The 16,310-nt window shown below is 47.9% G+C and overlaps 1 protein-coding gene across 1 annotated transcript in view; it reads right to left on the reverse strand.

The window, feature by feature from the left end:
* Positions 1 to 15,869, reverse strand: part of SLC30A7 (solute carrier family 30 member 7) — a 529,473-nt gene extending 513,604 nt beyond the window's left edge. Inside the window, exon 1 of the mRNA XM_069641566.1 lies at positions 15,650 to 15,869. Within this exon, the coding sequence (XP_069497667.1) occupies positions 15,650 to 15,729 (80 nt within the window). The 5' untranslated portion in view covers positions 15,730 to 15,869. The remainder of the gene's footprint in view (positions 1 to 15,649) is intronic.
* Positions 15,870 to 16,310: the final 441 nt, after the last annotated feature.

Genomic DNA, 16,310 nt, shown 5'->3' on the forward strand with positions numbered 1-16,310 from the left:
ACTGCTCTGCTAACCTGATGTCTTCTTTCTGTTTTACAGATGTGGCAGTCCCGGAGCGGCAATCGGAAGATGAAGCGGAGATCGAGCGATGACGTTCCGATGATTCGCTGGTAAGTATTAGTGCGGCGCTGAATTGCGATGCAGAGCGTGTTGTCTACAAGGCTAATCTGATGTTCTTTCCTTTTCAGTTCTGAAGAAGCGAGGACTCCCGAGCGGCCACGATGAAGAGACTGGTAAGTATCTTGTTCTGCTCTTCTTTCTCACTCTTCTTTGCAGGTAGCTCGAGACCACTGGATGGGCGAGGCCGATGGCTGGCCTGGAGCTGCAGACATGGTGAGCGTTACGCTGCAGGAGTGCAGAATAACGCGAAGCGTGCTCTGTATGAAGGTTGTGGCTTATATAGTCTTCTGAAAGTAGTTCCAGCAACCACACCCAAGCAAATAGTCCCACGGCAAATAATCCCTTCACCCTGCCTCATATTGGTTTGCACGTGCCTCTCTGGGTCTGAAACGTGCCATGTTGGTGATGGCAGTATGAGCCTGGCGCCAACGGCGCCAGGACCAAGTCCAGAAAGCCCCTGCAAGATTCCTTGGGACCTTCAAGGCCCCCATGGGACCCAAGGCCTTAGGCAGGGTGGTCGGTACCTGATGTTTGGGGTTATGGACTGTGACAATATCCCGTTGCTGCACAGGATGTTCAGTTAATAAGTGCAGGGATGGGATGTGTAGTTAGCATGTGCAGAGAGTGTATGTCCCATTACCATGTGCATAGAGAAGGCATGTCGTTAGCATGCATATCTCCTCTGTGCACATGAGCGCAGTAAGCACGCATGTACAGAGAGCTGTCCCACTAGTATGTGCGCAGAGAAGATGCGCCATTAGCAGACGAGAAGAGATGTGCCAATAGTATCCGCGGAGAAGAGATTTGTGGTCACTATGGGTAGAGATATGTCCTGTCCACGTGTGGAAATATCAGGCTTGCTAAACAGAACGTGTTCCATTAATACGTGAAAACAATGTCTAACATTAGCATATGCATAGAGATGTGCTGTTAGCATGCGCAGTGTAAAGGTGTCATTTACACATGCAAATGACACAAATTTGCTCTTCAAATGCTAACGGCACATCTCTGAAAATGCTGAAAGGAGATGTGCCTTTACCATGTGCACTTAGAGTATGTGTCGTACCCGTTAGTATGTGTCAAGAGGAGATGTGTAGCTAGCATATTCGGGGAGGATATATGCCATTATCAAGTGGAGTGATGTACTGTTACTATGTGCTCAGACGGGATGTGCCATTTGCATGTTTAGTGAAGGGCTCTGCGCAAGCCAGGCAACTTTGATCTACAACTCTTTGGTTCTAAGGGTCTGATTTTGCACATGGATTGGGTGTATGTGTTGGATAAGCTTTACTCTCTTGCAGAGGAGAAAACTCAATTTTTACTCTTGAAATTGCATTTACTCTCTAATTTGAAAAATCATGCGTAAAATACTCCCACCCCAAAATCTTATCTGGAGCACTGGCCCCCAACCTTTAGTATAAATCTGTACCACTCCCGACATTTGAAAGTATAGCCAGGCTTATTTTAGGAGGGAGATGCGAGTTGTTAGGTGAGTACAAAGAACCCAGCATATACATAGGCCCAAAGAAACACGCTTACAGCTATATCAAAATAGTTATTTATTTTATATACACAAGGTAAAGTTAAATCTTCTGGTGAGTAAGTACTATTTCAAAGCTAATAAACACAATAGAAAACCAATGCAATACTTCAGGCGAGTAAACCACAAATGTAAAGACTTAATGATGAATACAATTTAAAAGTGAAACCACTATAATAGTAACTCAAAATAAAATGCATGAACACCAACATTAGCAGGTAAGCACTTTTCAAGACTTGTAATACTTTTCAGAGGCCTAAACGCTTTAGCAGTCCATCCCCAACTAGGTATGAGTTCTTTAAAGTCTGATTGGAGGGGAAGCAGCTTAGGCACAGCTGTAGAACATGCAAAGTTCCAGTGGATTCTTCAATTACAAGTAAGTAGCAAGCTTTTGTTGAACACCCAAGCACCGGAATCAGCACTCCAGAAACAAAGGAGTGACAGAAAGAATGTAGGTAAGTATTACCCCGAGCACCAAAGTACCCTAGGAGTGATGAAGAAGTTGAAGCCGGATGCCTTCACGATGCGCAGCGGTAGACCCGGTCTCCTGTTCCTTGGTCGTGGTGACTAAAGGAGGGACTCTGGAAAGGATTTTGCAGCAGCACTCGAAAGACAGAACTCTGAGCAAAGGATTCTTTGTGGTCCAGCGCCGGCCTGTGGTTTTGGCACCTTTCCACAGATGCCAAGGAAGAATGGTTCTCGTCGCAACGATTCACCTCACTTGCTTGGTCCTGCTTCTGGTGAGTGGACTTCGAGGAGAGGGATCTTGCCTCTGGAGTTGCGGAAGGAGTCCACCAAAGTTTCAGAAGAATTGGTTCTTGGCAAGACACTGCACTCAGGCTCGAGGTCACAGGGTATCGGCGGTACCGGGAAGGTGGCAGCTTGTCGTGGGATGGCTTGAGTTGAAGGTCGTCTTAGGACGGATTATGCCCATCAGCCCAAGGGAGGAAGTCGTCCTTTTCGGAGCTTCCCGGTTGATTTGAAAACTGGGTCAGGCCAGCAGTGGTACTTCAGCAGGCTTCTCCGGTGGCTGAAGGTGCTGCATGCGACTCCGGTCATCTTTTTATTCTTTTGCCTCAGGATTGTCGCCTTTTATCCAGAAACCCAGCCAATCAACAATCATGCAACATTCCAACTTTCGGGGAGGGGGGTGGCTATCCTTTTAGGACAGGCAGTCTCCCAATTGGAACTGGTTCCAGGCATCGATGCCAGAAGACAAACAACAGCAGAGTTTTGGACCCTGCTTGCCCCTGCTTCCTGTCCTCGCAGACTCACTGCTGCCTCGGCAGACTTCACAAAGGATTCCCGCCGAAGATAAAAGTCAAACCAGGACCTCCCTCACTCAGGCAAGCAGAGGAAGGACCAAGAAAGGACAAGCACACAAGAAATGGCGATAAAGAAAACAGCCACCATTTTGGGTCAATGGTCACCCTTCTGTACATTACCACGGCTGTGAACACAGCCAGGTTAAGACAAATACACAAAGAAAGTCAGTAGAACTCATCCACTACCACCAGCCATTCAGGTATGCTTGTCACTGTAACAGAAATGTAACAGGAAGAGTGAGAAAGGGGATACTATGTAACCCTCCAACACTCCACATACAGTGGTGTGTGCTGATCTCACAAAAGAAAAGGTATCGAGGAGAAAAGGTATCCCCCAATCCTTGGGAACAGTAGTTCTCACAAGGAAAATAAAAATATAAAAAGGAAAACCCAAAAGGGCTCCCAGCAAAACTGCGTGAAAGGTGCTGTGTGCTACAAAATTGAATCACAGAACCCTTGGAGAATATGGAGGAAAGCATGACTAATAATGTACAGGGGTTCCCACAGTCGGAGCAAAAGAATTAATGAGTGGGAAAAAGGCTCCCACTCATTCAGGAGAACAGAAGAAAATCCCAGGAGTCCAGCAAAAAGTGCTGGGGGTCCCATAGGTAGAGGGGATTTGGCATAAATATGAAAAATCTCCCTAACAGTGATGCCAATAAATGCATCTACAAGTTCAGGGAGCTATTTGTGCATGCCACCATGTCTGGTATAATGAGGAGAGCAACTGTATTATCAAACCCATTCAGACAGCTGGAGCACAATTAAAAGCATAAAAATTCGGGAGAGGCTAACCGTTGCAGCACTCCAACTGCCCCCACTATAAATCCTTGCAAGTGCTTGGTCTACTGCCTCAGCATTTTTCTTATCCTACTTTAATTCTGGCCCTACGTCCTGCTCCTCTGCAAGACCAGTTCTTCAATGTATGGCCCGTTTACCCTGACTCTTATACAGGTGCATCAAAATAGAGGAGAGGAGATTCCAAGATGGCCGCCGAGGAGTGAAGGTGCACTCCGGTGAGCTCCCAGTCGGGCCTCAGAAAGGAGGACAATAAAGCAGGAAAGGTTTTCTGGAGACCATTAAAAGATTCATGGAGACAAGGAAAACGGCGAGCAGAAGACGCTAGCGAGTCCACAGCGGATTGAATCAGGCAGAGGTTTGAAACGGGGGTCCGTGGTGAATAGCGAACCCACGTCTGACTGGGAGAAGCATAAAGTGGTGCTGCGGCAGGGAGGCGGTGCTCATCGGAGGAGGATTCGTAAAAGTTGGCGAGGATAGCATACCCCTACAGAGAGACAGACATGTAGCTGGCTGCCCTGCGACTAACGTGCAGGGAGGAAAAGCTATCCTGGGTCTGCGATGTGGTGGAGAGCAGGAGAGGAGGAGCTCAGGCAGTGGTGGAGCCCAAGTGGAAAATTAAAGTGGAGGAAGACCCCCCAATCAGCACCTGGGCTTCCCTTGTCGGCGGACCGCTGGCAGGAGCGGGCAGGTGCCGGAGGAGCTGACAGCACACCGACAACTGGGCTGAGCCAGAAGATCCTGCTGAGGCGTTTGGAGCCGAAAAGGGGGATAGGGGGATTGGGTGAGCCGCGTAGATAATACGCGGGACAACTGGTCCCACCGCCGGAGAGCGCAGCAATGAGGTCACAAGCAGAGGAAAGATAAGAAAGACAGACGCTGGACAACAGTAGGAAAGTCATAGCTCACTTCCCCCACACATTGAATCCTACAGGGTACGAAGAAGACATAAAACTAACAGGAGAACAGGAGAACAGCATAACAGTGGACAGTTGAAGGGTTGAACCAGTTAAGAACCCAAGGACAGCAACGCCAATAGGAGGGGATCCAAGAGGGAAGGCACTGCTTGGTTTAACTGTGGCAATACGACACAACAAAGGGGGAAGGAAAAGGACCGGAACAGGAGGTAAACAAAAACCCTGATAGACCTCCAAGAGAAAAACTAAGGCTGGGGAAGCAGGGTCTGGAAGAGACTGTATTCCGGGGGCAGCTGCAGAAGAAACAGAGGGTACACAGAAAAGAGTTAGCAGTGAGCGGCTGACTGGAGAAAGAGAGGTGGTGAAGCACCTAGAATGAACAGTGGGGAAGCACTGGGTGCATTAGACGAGATACACAGATACTGGGACATGCACCCACTTGCAGATGCCAGGTCCAAAGGGGAAACAGACGCCCTGGGCCGCAGCCTCCAAAGAAAAGCCATCTGGAAAGGTACTGGCAAAAGGCACCTGTGGAGACGGGGCAAGAAGACTCTTGGCAGGCAGATTGGGTCAAAGAAGACAAACAGGAGACGGGGCAATGGCCCTGAACAAAGAAGACCTACAAAAGTGCTTGCCGGCATGGAGGAGAGAATCACAGCCTCCTTCCAGCAGAAGTCTGAAAGAAGATTTGAAGTGCTCGCTAAAAGAAATCAGAGCCGATACTAACTCACTGGGGAGTAGGGAGGATGCCGAAGAGCATGCAATGTCCGAAATGGAAAAGAAGGTACACCAGAACTGGAGTTATTAGAGCACATCGCCTCTGCCACACAAAATCTAGAAATACAGGCAGAGGATTTGGAAAATCGTTCAAGATGTTCGAATTTAAGGATTAAAGGCTTGGCAGAGGTGATCCCAGAGATGGAGTGGCAATCTACCATTCAACAATGCTTTGCCACCCTGTTGATGGAAAGCACCCCGGAGGAGAACCGGATTGACCGTGTACATAGAGTAGGCCAGAAGAGGAGTGGAGAAGGAAACAGGCCTAGGGATGTCCTGGCGGCCCTAGCATCTTACAAAGAGATGGAGAAAATATTAAAGGCTGCAAGAGAACAAGAGTCGATAATAATAAATGGCTCGGAAGTAAGCCTTTTTCAAGACTTGACTACAACTACCTTGCAGAAAAGTAGAGCGAGGGGGTCATGACAAGGAAACTGCAGAAAAAAAAATAATTCCCCTATAAATGGACATTCCCCTTTGGCTTGCTCTTCCACTGGGAAGGGAGACAGTAGAGAGCGACTAAATGCAACAAGGGAATGGCCGTCCTTGGGTTAGAACCAGAGGATGCAGCTTCAGGGGAAAGAGCTAGCGATACAGGGGGGCTAGGGCCTAAGCCCTGGGAATGGTCTATGGAACACAGGAAAAGAGGAGAGAAACTGAAAGGCCCTAGACTTAGGAAATGAAGAAGAGGGACCTACAAAACCAGGGTGCCACGCAGGCTAAAGGCCAGTCAGGGTGGGATGCATGAGAAGGAAATGAGGGGTGCACAAAAGGGCTTCCTCAAGTTCAGTAGGCATGATCCTTGAACATTGCGGCCTCGCTGGAAGGAGATGAGGTATCACTTGGAATCAAAAAGGTTAGATTAACCTAGGGGTCCGGGAGAAACATGGGTCAGTGTCCACGTGTTGCGAAGAATCTTCGGATACCGAGTCAGACACGGAGAGGGGAGGGTAAGAGGAACCACATTCCTGGGGGCACACTAACGAAATGGGAAGGACACACGGATCAAAGGAGGAGTAGGATAAAGGTTTAATGGCAAGGCTGTTGCAGATTCTCACAGAACGTACGGGGCCTGGACACTCTGGTAAAACAAAAGAAGGTGCTAACGGAGATAAAGAGATGTAATGTAAATAAATTCCTACTACAGGAGACACATTCGGAAAGAGGACAGACATAAGATACAGATACATCGCTTTACACAAATTGTACCAGGCAAATGCCCGTAATAAGACAGCAGGAGTTAGTGGGCTAAAGAATACATTGGGGCAAATATACGTAACAGACCGGAATGGGAGGTACATATTTGTGCGAGCGCAGATAGAAAAGAAAAAAAACTTTTACCATTGGCACTGTATACGCCCCTAATACAGGGCAAGATTCCTTCCTGAAACAGGTCTTGGGGAAACTCGAGCAGTTTGCCGTAGGGGAAATTATTACCGGAGGCTTCAATATTACTTGGGATCCGGAGATCGATAGGAGTGGACAGAGCACACACCCTTCGATGGTGCTGCGAGAAGGATGGAAGGCTTGGCGTTAAAAGACCTATGGAGGGCGAAAAAGGGACAGGAGTCAGGGTATACATGCCTCTCTCATGTGCACTGCACATACTCTAGAATAGCCTACGCATGGGGACACCAAAACACAACTTGGCCCAATCTCTCTTTCGGATCATGCACTATGAAGATACATCTTGGCGGGTTAAAGGTTTGCAATCCCCTATGGACATGGAGATTCCCAGGGGATCTCCTGAGAGATCCAGTATTACGGGAAACTGGTGAGGGTCAAAACAGTAGAATACTTTATATTGAATGACACAAATGTGGTCCCGCTGAAAAGTGTATTGGACGCCTTTAAGGAGGTACTGCTGGGAGAGTCGATTTCCTTAAAAGCCCCAAGGCGGAAAGAAAGAGACAGACTAGATGAAGAACTGGAGGCTGCACGGACACAGGCACAAAGCCTATTGGCAGGCCGAAAGAATAAGGAGCACTACAACAGATTAAAGGAAGCACAGAGGCATCTGCGGTTATTGAACACCTAAAAGGCAGAGAGCGCCTTGTTAAGGCTCAAACAACAATACTATGTGGCCACCAATAAGTCCAACAAAATGCTAGCACGGCTCCTGAAGCAACAGAAGGGCCAAGGGTATGTAGAGGGAATAGAACAAGCAGACGGCACATTGACAACGGAATCAGGTGGGATAACACAGCATACCATAAGGAGCTTTACTCCACAGGGAATCCAGATATACAAAAGATACGGACATTCCTGGAATGGAAGGGATAGAACTGACCACGCTTGCAGTAGACAAGAGGGACCGTTTAGAAGGCGAAAATACAGAGGAAGCGGTGGAAAGAGCGATTAAAACCCTACCAGGTAATAAGTCACCTGGGCTTTTACTGGGCTGTTTTATAAGGCCTTCTACAAAAAGGTTTCCTGGCAAAATTGTTCAACACATTTAGAGACAGGGAGGGGGGGGGGTGATGAGCACAATGACACAGGCGAAAGTAGTCCTGTTCAGAAAACCAAATAAGGACCCCACCAACTGCATGGTCATGTAGGCCTATTGCGCTATTGACTATAGATGCTAAAATCTTACACTGGGATATTAGCAAATAGAGTAAAGGAGGTTCTCCCGGGGGTCATTGGGCAGGACCAGTCGGGTTTCATAAAAGGGAGGCAAGCCTGGGACAACACCAGAAGGCTGATCCATCTGTTCGAAAAATTTGAAATAAAAACAGATACCGCCCACTCTAGTCTCGTTGGACGCTGAGAAAGCTTTTGATAGGGTGGAGTGGGTGGAGTGGCCGTACCTGTTTTAGATGATGGAACTAATGGGATTTGGGCCTAGATACATACAAATGGTAGGGCAAACTATAGAAATCCTCGGATTCGCTTGGTAGTGAACAATCAAATCTCAGAAGCAATACGTATAGAAAGCAGGACGAGACAGGGAGGCCCTCTATCTCCACATCTGTACGCTATTTATTTAGAACCAGTTAGTGGCAATAAGACAGAATCAGTCTATAAAGGGTATCCCTTTAGGAGGAGAAACACATGAAATGCCAGCTTACACAGGCGACATGTTAGTAACATTAGTAGACCCAGAGAGGTCTCTCCCCGCCTTAGTATGATATATGATAGGTTATTTATAACTCGCTTAATACCCAGTGGTTTCTAAGCGCGGATCTCTGGCGCTCTGTGTCATCTTGCTTCCAAAGCGAGAACGTTGCTGCTGAGCCATCTACCCTTAAAGAACAGAAAGGGCCGTCGGGCCTGAAAATAAATATGGGGAAATCCGAAATGCTAGAGCTGGGACTCTCGGAAGAAGCGGGCAGACAGATACGCAATAGTTCCCCATTTCGCTTAGCAGAGGGAATCCTAACATATTTAGGTATCAAATTAACAATAAGTTGGCAGCGCTATATAAATCAAATTTTCCAGACTTAATCAAACAAACACAGATGGATCTTGCAAAGTGGTCCCCGATGCGGATCTCCTGGCTGGGTGGTATAAACACAGTGAAGATGGTGACCCTCCTGAGGGTACTTTACAGGTTCCACACGCTACCAATTCCGATCCTAAATGCCTACTTTAAAGCAATGAATACACTAATCTCTAGATTCATCTGGTAGAATAGATGTCCGAGAGTAGCTTTGGATTTGCTGAGGTCCCCCAGACAAAGGGCTGGAAAAGGGCTTCCCAATCTATATCAATATTATGAAGCAGCCCAACTAAGAGTGGTACGAGAGTGGTTCTCAGGAAGTATGGACAAAATATGGGCTTGTATGGACAGAGCAGTGGCCGGAATGCCTCCGACAGGTTTGCTCTGGCTATACGGAATGAGAGACCTCTGAATGCCAGGTATAGTAGAGTTTTGCACACAACTTGTGATAGGAGGATCAAGATGGGGCATTTATCTTCTATACCCTCTCCCTTCCCCCCTATGTTTGATAACCCCAATTCCACTCCGGGCATGGCAAAAGGTTCATTTAAAAGGTGGAAGGAAAAGAGATGTGTGAAGATCAGTGTGGTGGTGTGGTGGGGAAGTAATGTCTTTTGCAGATTGCAACACACAGGTGTGAGCGATAGAAGGGGACAGATTTGAATACACCCAATTGAGACACTGGTTAAGACAGAGGGAGACTTACCAAGCCACAATTAGGCCACTAACACAATTTAAGACATCATTTCACACTCCGGGGATAAACACTTAGTGGTGGATATTTATAGACTGCTACAAGAAGGTCCAGACCCAAGAGTATGGCTGTACCAATCGGCATGGGACACTACGTTTGGTGAAGTTATTCCTCTGTGGCACTGGGAAGAATTGTGAAGGAACATAACAAAATTGACTAGGTCACTGCAACTGCGAGAGGCATGGTTTAGGATGATGCTCCAGTGGCACTACACCCCCAGCAAACTACACCAAATGTTTGGATCATCATCCGAGGAATGCTGGAGGGGGTGGAAGGGAGCATGAGATGGGTTACACATCTGGTGGGGCTGCCCAAGATTAAAAAGGTTTCGGGAGGAGATTATGAGAGGCTTACAGGAATAGTCCTGAAGTCTTACCCATCTTGTTCGCGGAGTGGTAGTGCTGTTAAGACCGGCACTACACATAATCTCGAAGTCACAGAAAGGAGCACTGATAACTTCATGAATAGCTGCATGGATGGTAATGGCTAAAGTCTGGAAGCAAAGAAGCCCCATGTTGAAGCTGAGGACACGGACACAAAGGTAATGGGATGGATACTTTATTTTAGGAACCGGCGGAGCGTGTAACCAGCCCTGTTCAGCTCCATTAACTGTTAGGTTCCAGAACTTGGATCAATTCTGGAACCTCATTGAAAAAAACAAGATAACAAAACATAACACATCTCCCGCCTTATAATGAAACCAAAAACACACTAAACACATTACTCGCAATAAAAGTCTTTGAATCTGGTAGGCATTTTCTTAATCCTTCCTATTTGTTGGTCAATTAGCTGGCCATTGGTTTCCGGCGCCCTGCTACCCACAACCTCCTTCTCCACCACACTCTTCGAGACACACTTCAGGCCTTCGCTCTCCGCACCCTCCTTTTCCATTTCCAACTCATCACTCAACCCTGCACCACTCTTGACCAACCTCCCCTTGGACCAAACCTCACCACATTCTACAATCACCACACCACCCGAACAGCTGTGATTCTTTTAGGACCCAGGAACTTACTCTCCAGGCATTTAGATCCAAATCTGGGGTTCTTTATCAAGACCCATTCCCCAACTGACCACTCCTGTACCTTGACATTCGCAGCAACATCAAAATGTTGCTCGTACTCATTCCAAGCCTTCTCTATCACATTCATGACTTTATGTCGGTCAACGTCCACACACCCCGACAACCCTAGCCAACCAGGGGACATCTTGGTAGCTGGCTGACGCCCATTTAAAAATACAAATGGCGAAACCTTGGTGATGGAGTGGGGTGTGATGCAATAACTCCACACCATCTCCTTTAAAACTTCCTTCGACGATAACCCAGCCCTCAGTGCTAGCTGTATGCCCCCTTTAAGGAATCTGTTGGCCCGTTCCACTAACCCATTCGCTCCAAGGTGGAACAGGGCTGTGCGCAAATGACTTATCACAAAGCGTACGAGAAACGCCTTCATCCTCTCTGAGCAAAACTGAACTCTGTTGTCCGGACGGAAAACCCTCTCTGTAAAACACATACTCAAAAAATGCTAAAAGTTCACCCGTGGTGGCTTCCCTCAGGGCCCTCCACTCCAATCACTTTGAATGGTAATCAACCATAACCACCACAAACTAAAGCCATCCCCTAGACCTTGAATAGGACCCACCGCTATTTTTCTCCAAGGCTCACTCGGTACCTGCTCAAGCGAGAGGGGAATCTCGCTCACTACTTTACTTTTGTCACGCATCGCACACTCCCTGCATTGGCAGACCTTTCTATCCACCTCACTATCCATTCCCGGCCACCAGAAAGACTGTCCCAGTAACCTTTTTGTTCCACCCATAGCAGGATGACCCCGATGCGCAATGTTCATCAACCTGCTTCCGATTCCTTCAGGGGGAAAAACCTTGGGGCCTCTCCCAAGTCTGCTAGTTTGATAACAAGTTCAAAGTCTCTTAGTTTACCTAAACCCTCCATGAACACCTCCGGAAATTCCCTGGACCATCTGTCATTTACTTCAGCTATGGTGATAGGAGTCTGCGCGCTGGCTTGAATTCTCACTCCCAATTCCCTTTGCTCCTCCCATCCTAATAGCGAGGCACCCTTCTTCACAACTAGAATGTCAGCCATGCACTCCCTTCCTTTATAGCACACTTGTCCCTAGAATTCACCTAGCAGGTCTATAGCCATCTCCCCATAGCCACAGGGTTGCACTTTGGGTAGTGATAAATCTTGCACATTCCTGTATAACGTATGCTTGAGAGTGTCCTCAGATACGATGGTCCATGCGTAGGCAATTATGGGAATAAAGCGGCTGCTGCTTGGTTAAATGCCTTGGAGCCCTCCTTGAGTGTATTCAATATACTGCTGGCAGTGTGTACTGGCTGCCCTAATTAGGTGCTGTGTGATGGCTGGCTTATGGCTGGTTCAATCAGGTGCTTCCAGTGTCTTTTGAAGTGTCTAAAACTGTATAATATCCACTTGCTCTCTTGCTCCTGCAGGCACCAAGTTTGCAGGCACCGTAATCCCTCACTGATCCGCTGCGCCTCTGCCCTGCTGGCAACTCCCCGATGCTCTACGTTGCTTAGCAACACATCACAATGGGGAGGGATGTTGTAATGTGGCTTGTAGAGTAACTGTGTGTGATGTCATGAGCTGGTGGAATGTTAGTGTTGGAGGTTCTACTGGGTGACTATTAAACAGAGAGAAAGCTGAAAAGTATGGGTGTGGGGGTGAGCCCGGTGTTTCCCTTGTGAAGTTGTGTCTTCAGTGTCCCCTACCATCCCTGTGTTTAACTGATGGCATACAGGACCAGTACAATAAAACACCATAAACTTACCTTGGTGTCCCAGACTTCCACTTTGTTACACTGGCGACGAGGATGGGATGGTAGGTGGATTGCCTTGCCATCGGCGCTGCTGAGGGGTGGGGGGGAGCACTCCAGGAACACTGCCCCCATGGGTCGCCCACACCCAGGAAGGCCTGTATCCAGTTGGCCCGTCATACCAAGTTTGTTGCCCCCAGCGAGGCTGTGCCAAGAACGCCTCGTTTTGTCCGAGGGGCTGCATTGGCCTTGCTGCCATTCTCAGTTGAGCAGGCCAGTTGTGGTGGTGGCGGTACTGAGGAGCCGACAGATGTCTGGCGCTCCTCTGGCCAGGAACAGTGAGCGGATTCTGTAGTGCGCCAGGCTGCAGAGGAGTATGGGGCCAGCCGTTGGTGTCTCCATGATCGACCATCTACAAAGTTCCTTGTGGCGTCGTAGAGCAGAGCGTAGTGAGGTTTGGTTCAGCAGAGCTGCGCAGGGAAGTTGGCCTCCCCAGAAGCTGCCCCCCCCCTCCGTGTTCTGGTGGTGGAGCGGGTCCCTCATTCATGGCATCGAGGGCGGATTGGTGCCGGACACGTCGCAGAGAGCATTTTGCTGTCTCCCGCGGTGCTCTGAGGAGCGAGTGCCGGTCTTGAGGTGCACCAGGAAGGAGTTTGGTAGCAGGATTGGCCGGAGGCGTCGCGGAGAGCATCTTGGCTGTCTCCCGCAGTGCTCTGAGGAGAGTATGCCGGTTTTGAAGTACGCCTGGAAGGGGTATCAGCTCCGGTGATCTTGCTGGGCCAGCGACTCCGTGCCTACTGGTGACGACACAGCTGGGTCACGTAGCAGTGATCTTTACTTCCTGGACCTAAAGCCTCGTTCTCAGCAGGTCAGAAGCAAGGTGGTATCCGCCTGAGTTAACGTGTCAATGTAATTAAAATGGCTTTAGTCTGGTGTCTTACTCAAGCCAATCGAATCATCCTCAAGCAATTGGACTAATTTTGCTGATTCCACACTGGGCACTTAGAGTTTTGAAACCCACCTGGTGTTCAGCGTGGCTATTGGTCCGGTTAGCGTATCGGGCCGTGTCAGTGGTATGGGTGCAGTTATATGTAGTGGCCCATGTTATTTGACAGGTACCCAGGCCCTTATTTAAGTCCCGGGGGGGGGGGGGGTTCTCTTGTGAAGTTGTGTCTTCAGTGTCACCTTCCATCCCCGTGTTTAACTGATGGCGTACAGGACCAGGTCAATAAAACTCCATAAACTTAACTTGGTGTCCCAGACTTCCACTTTGTTACAAGGGACTCAGCCGTGAACGTCACGCAGCTGCTGTGCTGGGCTTGCTACGTTGTGCTCATGAGCGCACTCGAGCGCAGGGCCAATTTTGGACAAACCTGGCCTCTGCCCCACCTCCACCATGCGGCGTGCCCCTCCGACCTGGGCACACGGGCAACTACAGTGCCTTCTGCTCCGTCCGTCTTCTGCCTTCCACACCACCGTTGCGGCCTGAACAGTGGAGGGCAAGGGAAAGGCTCACTGCAGATCCCTGTCCGGATCACCTCTACTCTGCATGCCGAGCCCACAAACTTCGTCGCCAGTGTTGAAGCTGAAGACACAGACACAAAGGCAATGGGACGGATAGAGCGAGCAACAGGCACACCCAGCCCTGTTCAGCTCCAGTAACTGTTAGGTTCCAGAACTTGGATCAGTTCTGGAACCTCATTGAAAACAAACAACATAACAAAACACAACACCCCCAATAGAGGTGAGGAGATCGCAACAGACTCCAAGGCATGAAAGTCCAAAAACCTCTGTGACAAGGACAAAAACATTGTGAATGTAACCATCTGCGCCGTCCCCCAACAATGAAGACATGGGTAAGGAGGTGGCGAGTAAACTCATAATGGGCGGCCGTGAGAACATCTAACAATGAAAAAAAGTACTGCACACAGATCTGGGACCATGTCTCAGTAACCACTCTTGGTAGCAGATGTGGGGGAGAGGGAAGACTCTACTGGACAAAAAGAAAAATTGACACTCCCTCACTTCATCTAGAATGCAGGTCACATCGGGTAACTTATAGAGCTAGAAAAAACACAGGCACTCAAGTGCAATTAAGTATACATGAAGATATTACAGTTGTTCCATGCATATTCCAGCAGCCTTGCAGAGATGCTGCCTCTTATTCTGGCGGCAATGATTTCTCCCACTCCGTCCCTTACTGCATTGCAACATTACCATACCACAGAGTTGGAAGTAACAACAAGACACTATGGGGGTAATTTTATGATGAAGTGGAGCGTAAAAGCAGTTTACGCTTTCCTTTTAGGCTCCACTGCATTTTTACAACTGTGCTGAGGCGCAGAAGGGCAGCTTTCCTCCTGCATCTCAGGACAGCAAAGATTTGGTTTTACGCTTGCATGGAATGCTCATGCAGGTGAAAAAATAATGGAATACAAATGCATAAAAAAACCTCTCATTAGCACCTACTAACAACCAGGTGGCTTCCATTAGAACCAATTATAATACAACACAAACTGAGAAGCCTATTTGCAGGCTGTGTTTTATCTCTCCCAAAGCGCGGAGTAAAATATTTACGGTAATGTTGCCTTAATTTACTCTTTACAGTGGACCAGCAACATGTAAGTATTGGTTGTCCCCTGCATTCAATTTACCCTTTTTTTTAAAAATGATTTATGGAGTTTAGAAGTTGTTTATTGGCACATGTATTGGCTTACAACCAGGCTGCACTTGGGCACTAAACAAGCAACTGTAATAAATACATGTCCCTTGATTGCTCCTGAAGGGTCCACGTGGACCCCCATATGGGTTCCCATTTCCACCATAGATATTCCATACCACCTTTCTTCTCTTGGTGGTTACCAAAAACATAGGAATCAAAAATATAGGCGCTCTATTCTCTTGCGTTCTCCCCAAGGTTTTTCCACCATGTATTATCCCAGGGGCTTGTTCGGAAACTACCTGAGCGTTCCAAAAGGATACAGAATCTCCCCTTCCAGGTTATTTCAGTGAGCTCTCCCAAGACTGACACCTTACATATAGTTAAGGGTATCCCGCACCCATGCCCTGACTTCCCCAGTTTCCTCAAAGAAAAGGCCTATGAACTTTCTGGGGGCACATTTAATCTACACGGGTGCCAGGATCACATAAAACTCCACCTCCAAACCCTCCTTACCTGAACCACCCTGACACCTTCCGGAGCAGATTGAATTTAGGAGGCTTGTACTCATCGTCCTTGATAGATAAAGGTAACATCTTAACAGAGAGTGTAAAACCCCACTGCAATGCGCCCCCCTGCCCCAAGCTTCCTGTATCCGAAGCTGCCGGACACACATACTAAGCAGACAGGGCACTGTCAGAGGCAGCGAAACGGATGACGGACCAGAGAAACACGTACAGGAACTGATCGACTAATAGCATATGTGCATCGTACTGCAGATGACGCCGGGACGCCGATCCAACAGCCTCAAATTTCTTTCATGGGTTAGGAAGATAAGTGCAACTGTGCGGGCTCTTTCATTCGAAAGACATTTTTAGAACTTATATTTGCGTCTTCAAATATATTACTTGAAAAGATACATATAAGTATGTACATTTAAAACAACTGTCTAAGGGGGAAAAACATATAAAACGTATTATTTCCTAAATTTATAATAATCAAAAGTTTTCTATTTGCGTTTTTAACAGGTTTGGAATGCAATAAGAAAACGTGTCCATTTCAACATGGTCGCCAATACTACTCAATGTTCAGCATAGCTCTAGCAGTATTGTCCTTTCTCTCTTTTAATGGCGTATTTTCTACTTTTGGCTATGATCCACTGTAGTACACGCCAGCT

The sequence above is a fragment of the Ambystoma mexicanum genome, chromosome 1q (assembly GCF_040938575.1).
Source record: "Ambystoma mexicanum isolate Mex_15411 chromosome 1q, UKY_AmexF1_1, whole genome shotgun sequence".
Classification (NCBI taxonomy): Eukaryota; Metazoa; Chordata; class Amphibia; order Caudata; family Ambystomatidae; genus Ambystoma; species Ambystoma mexicanum.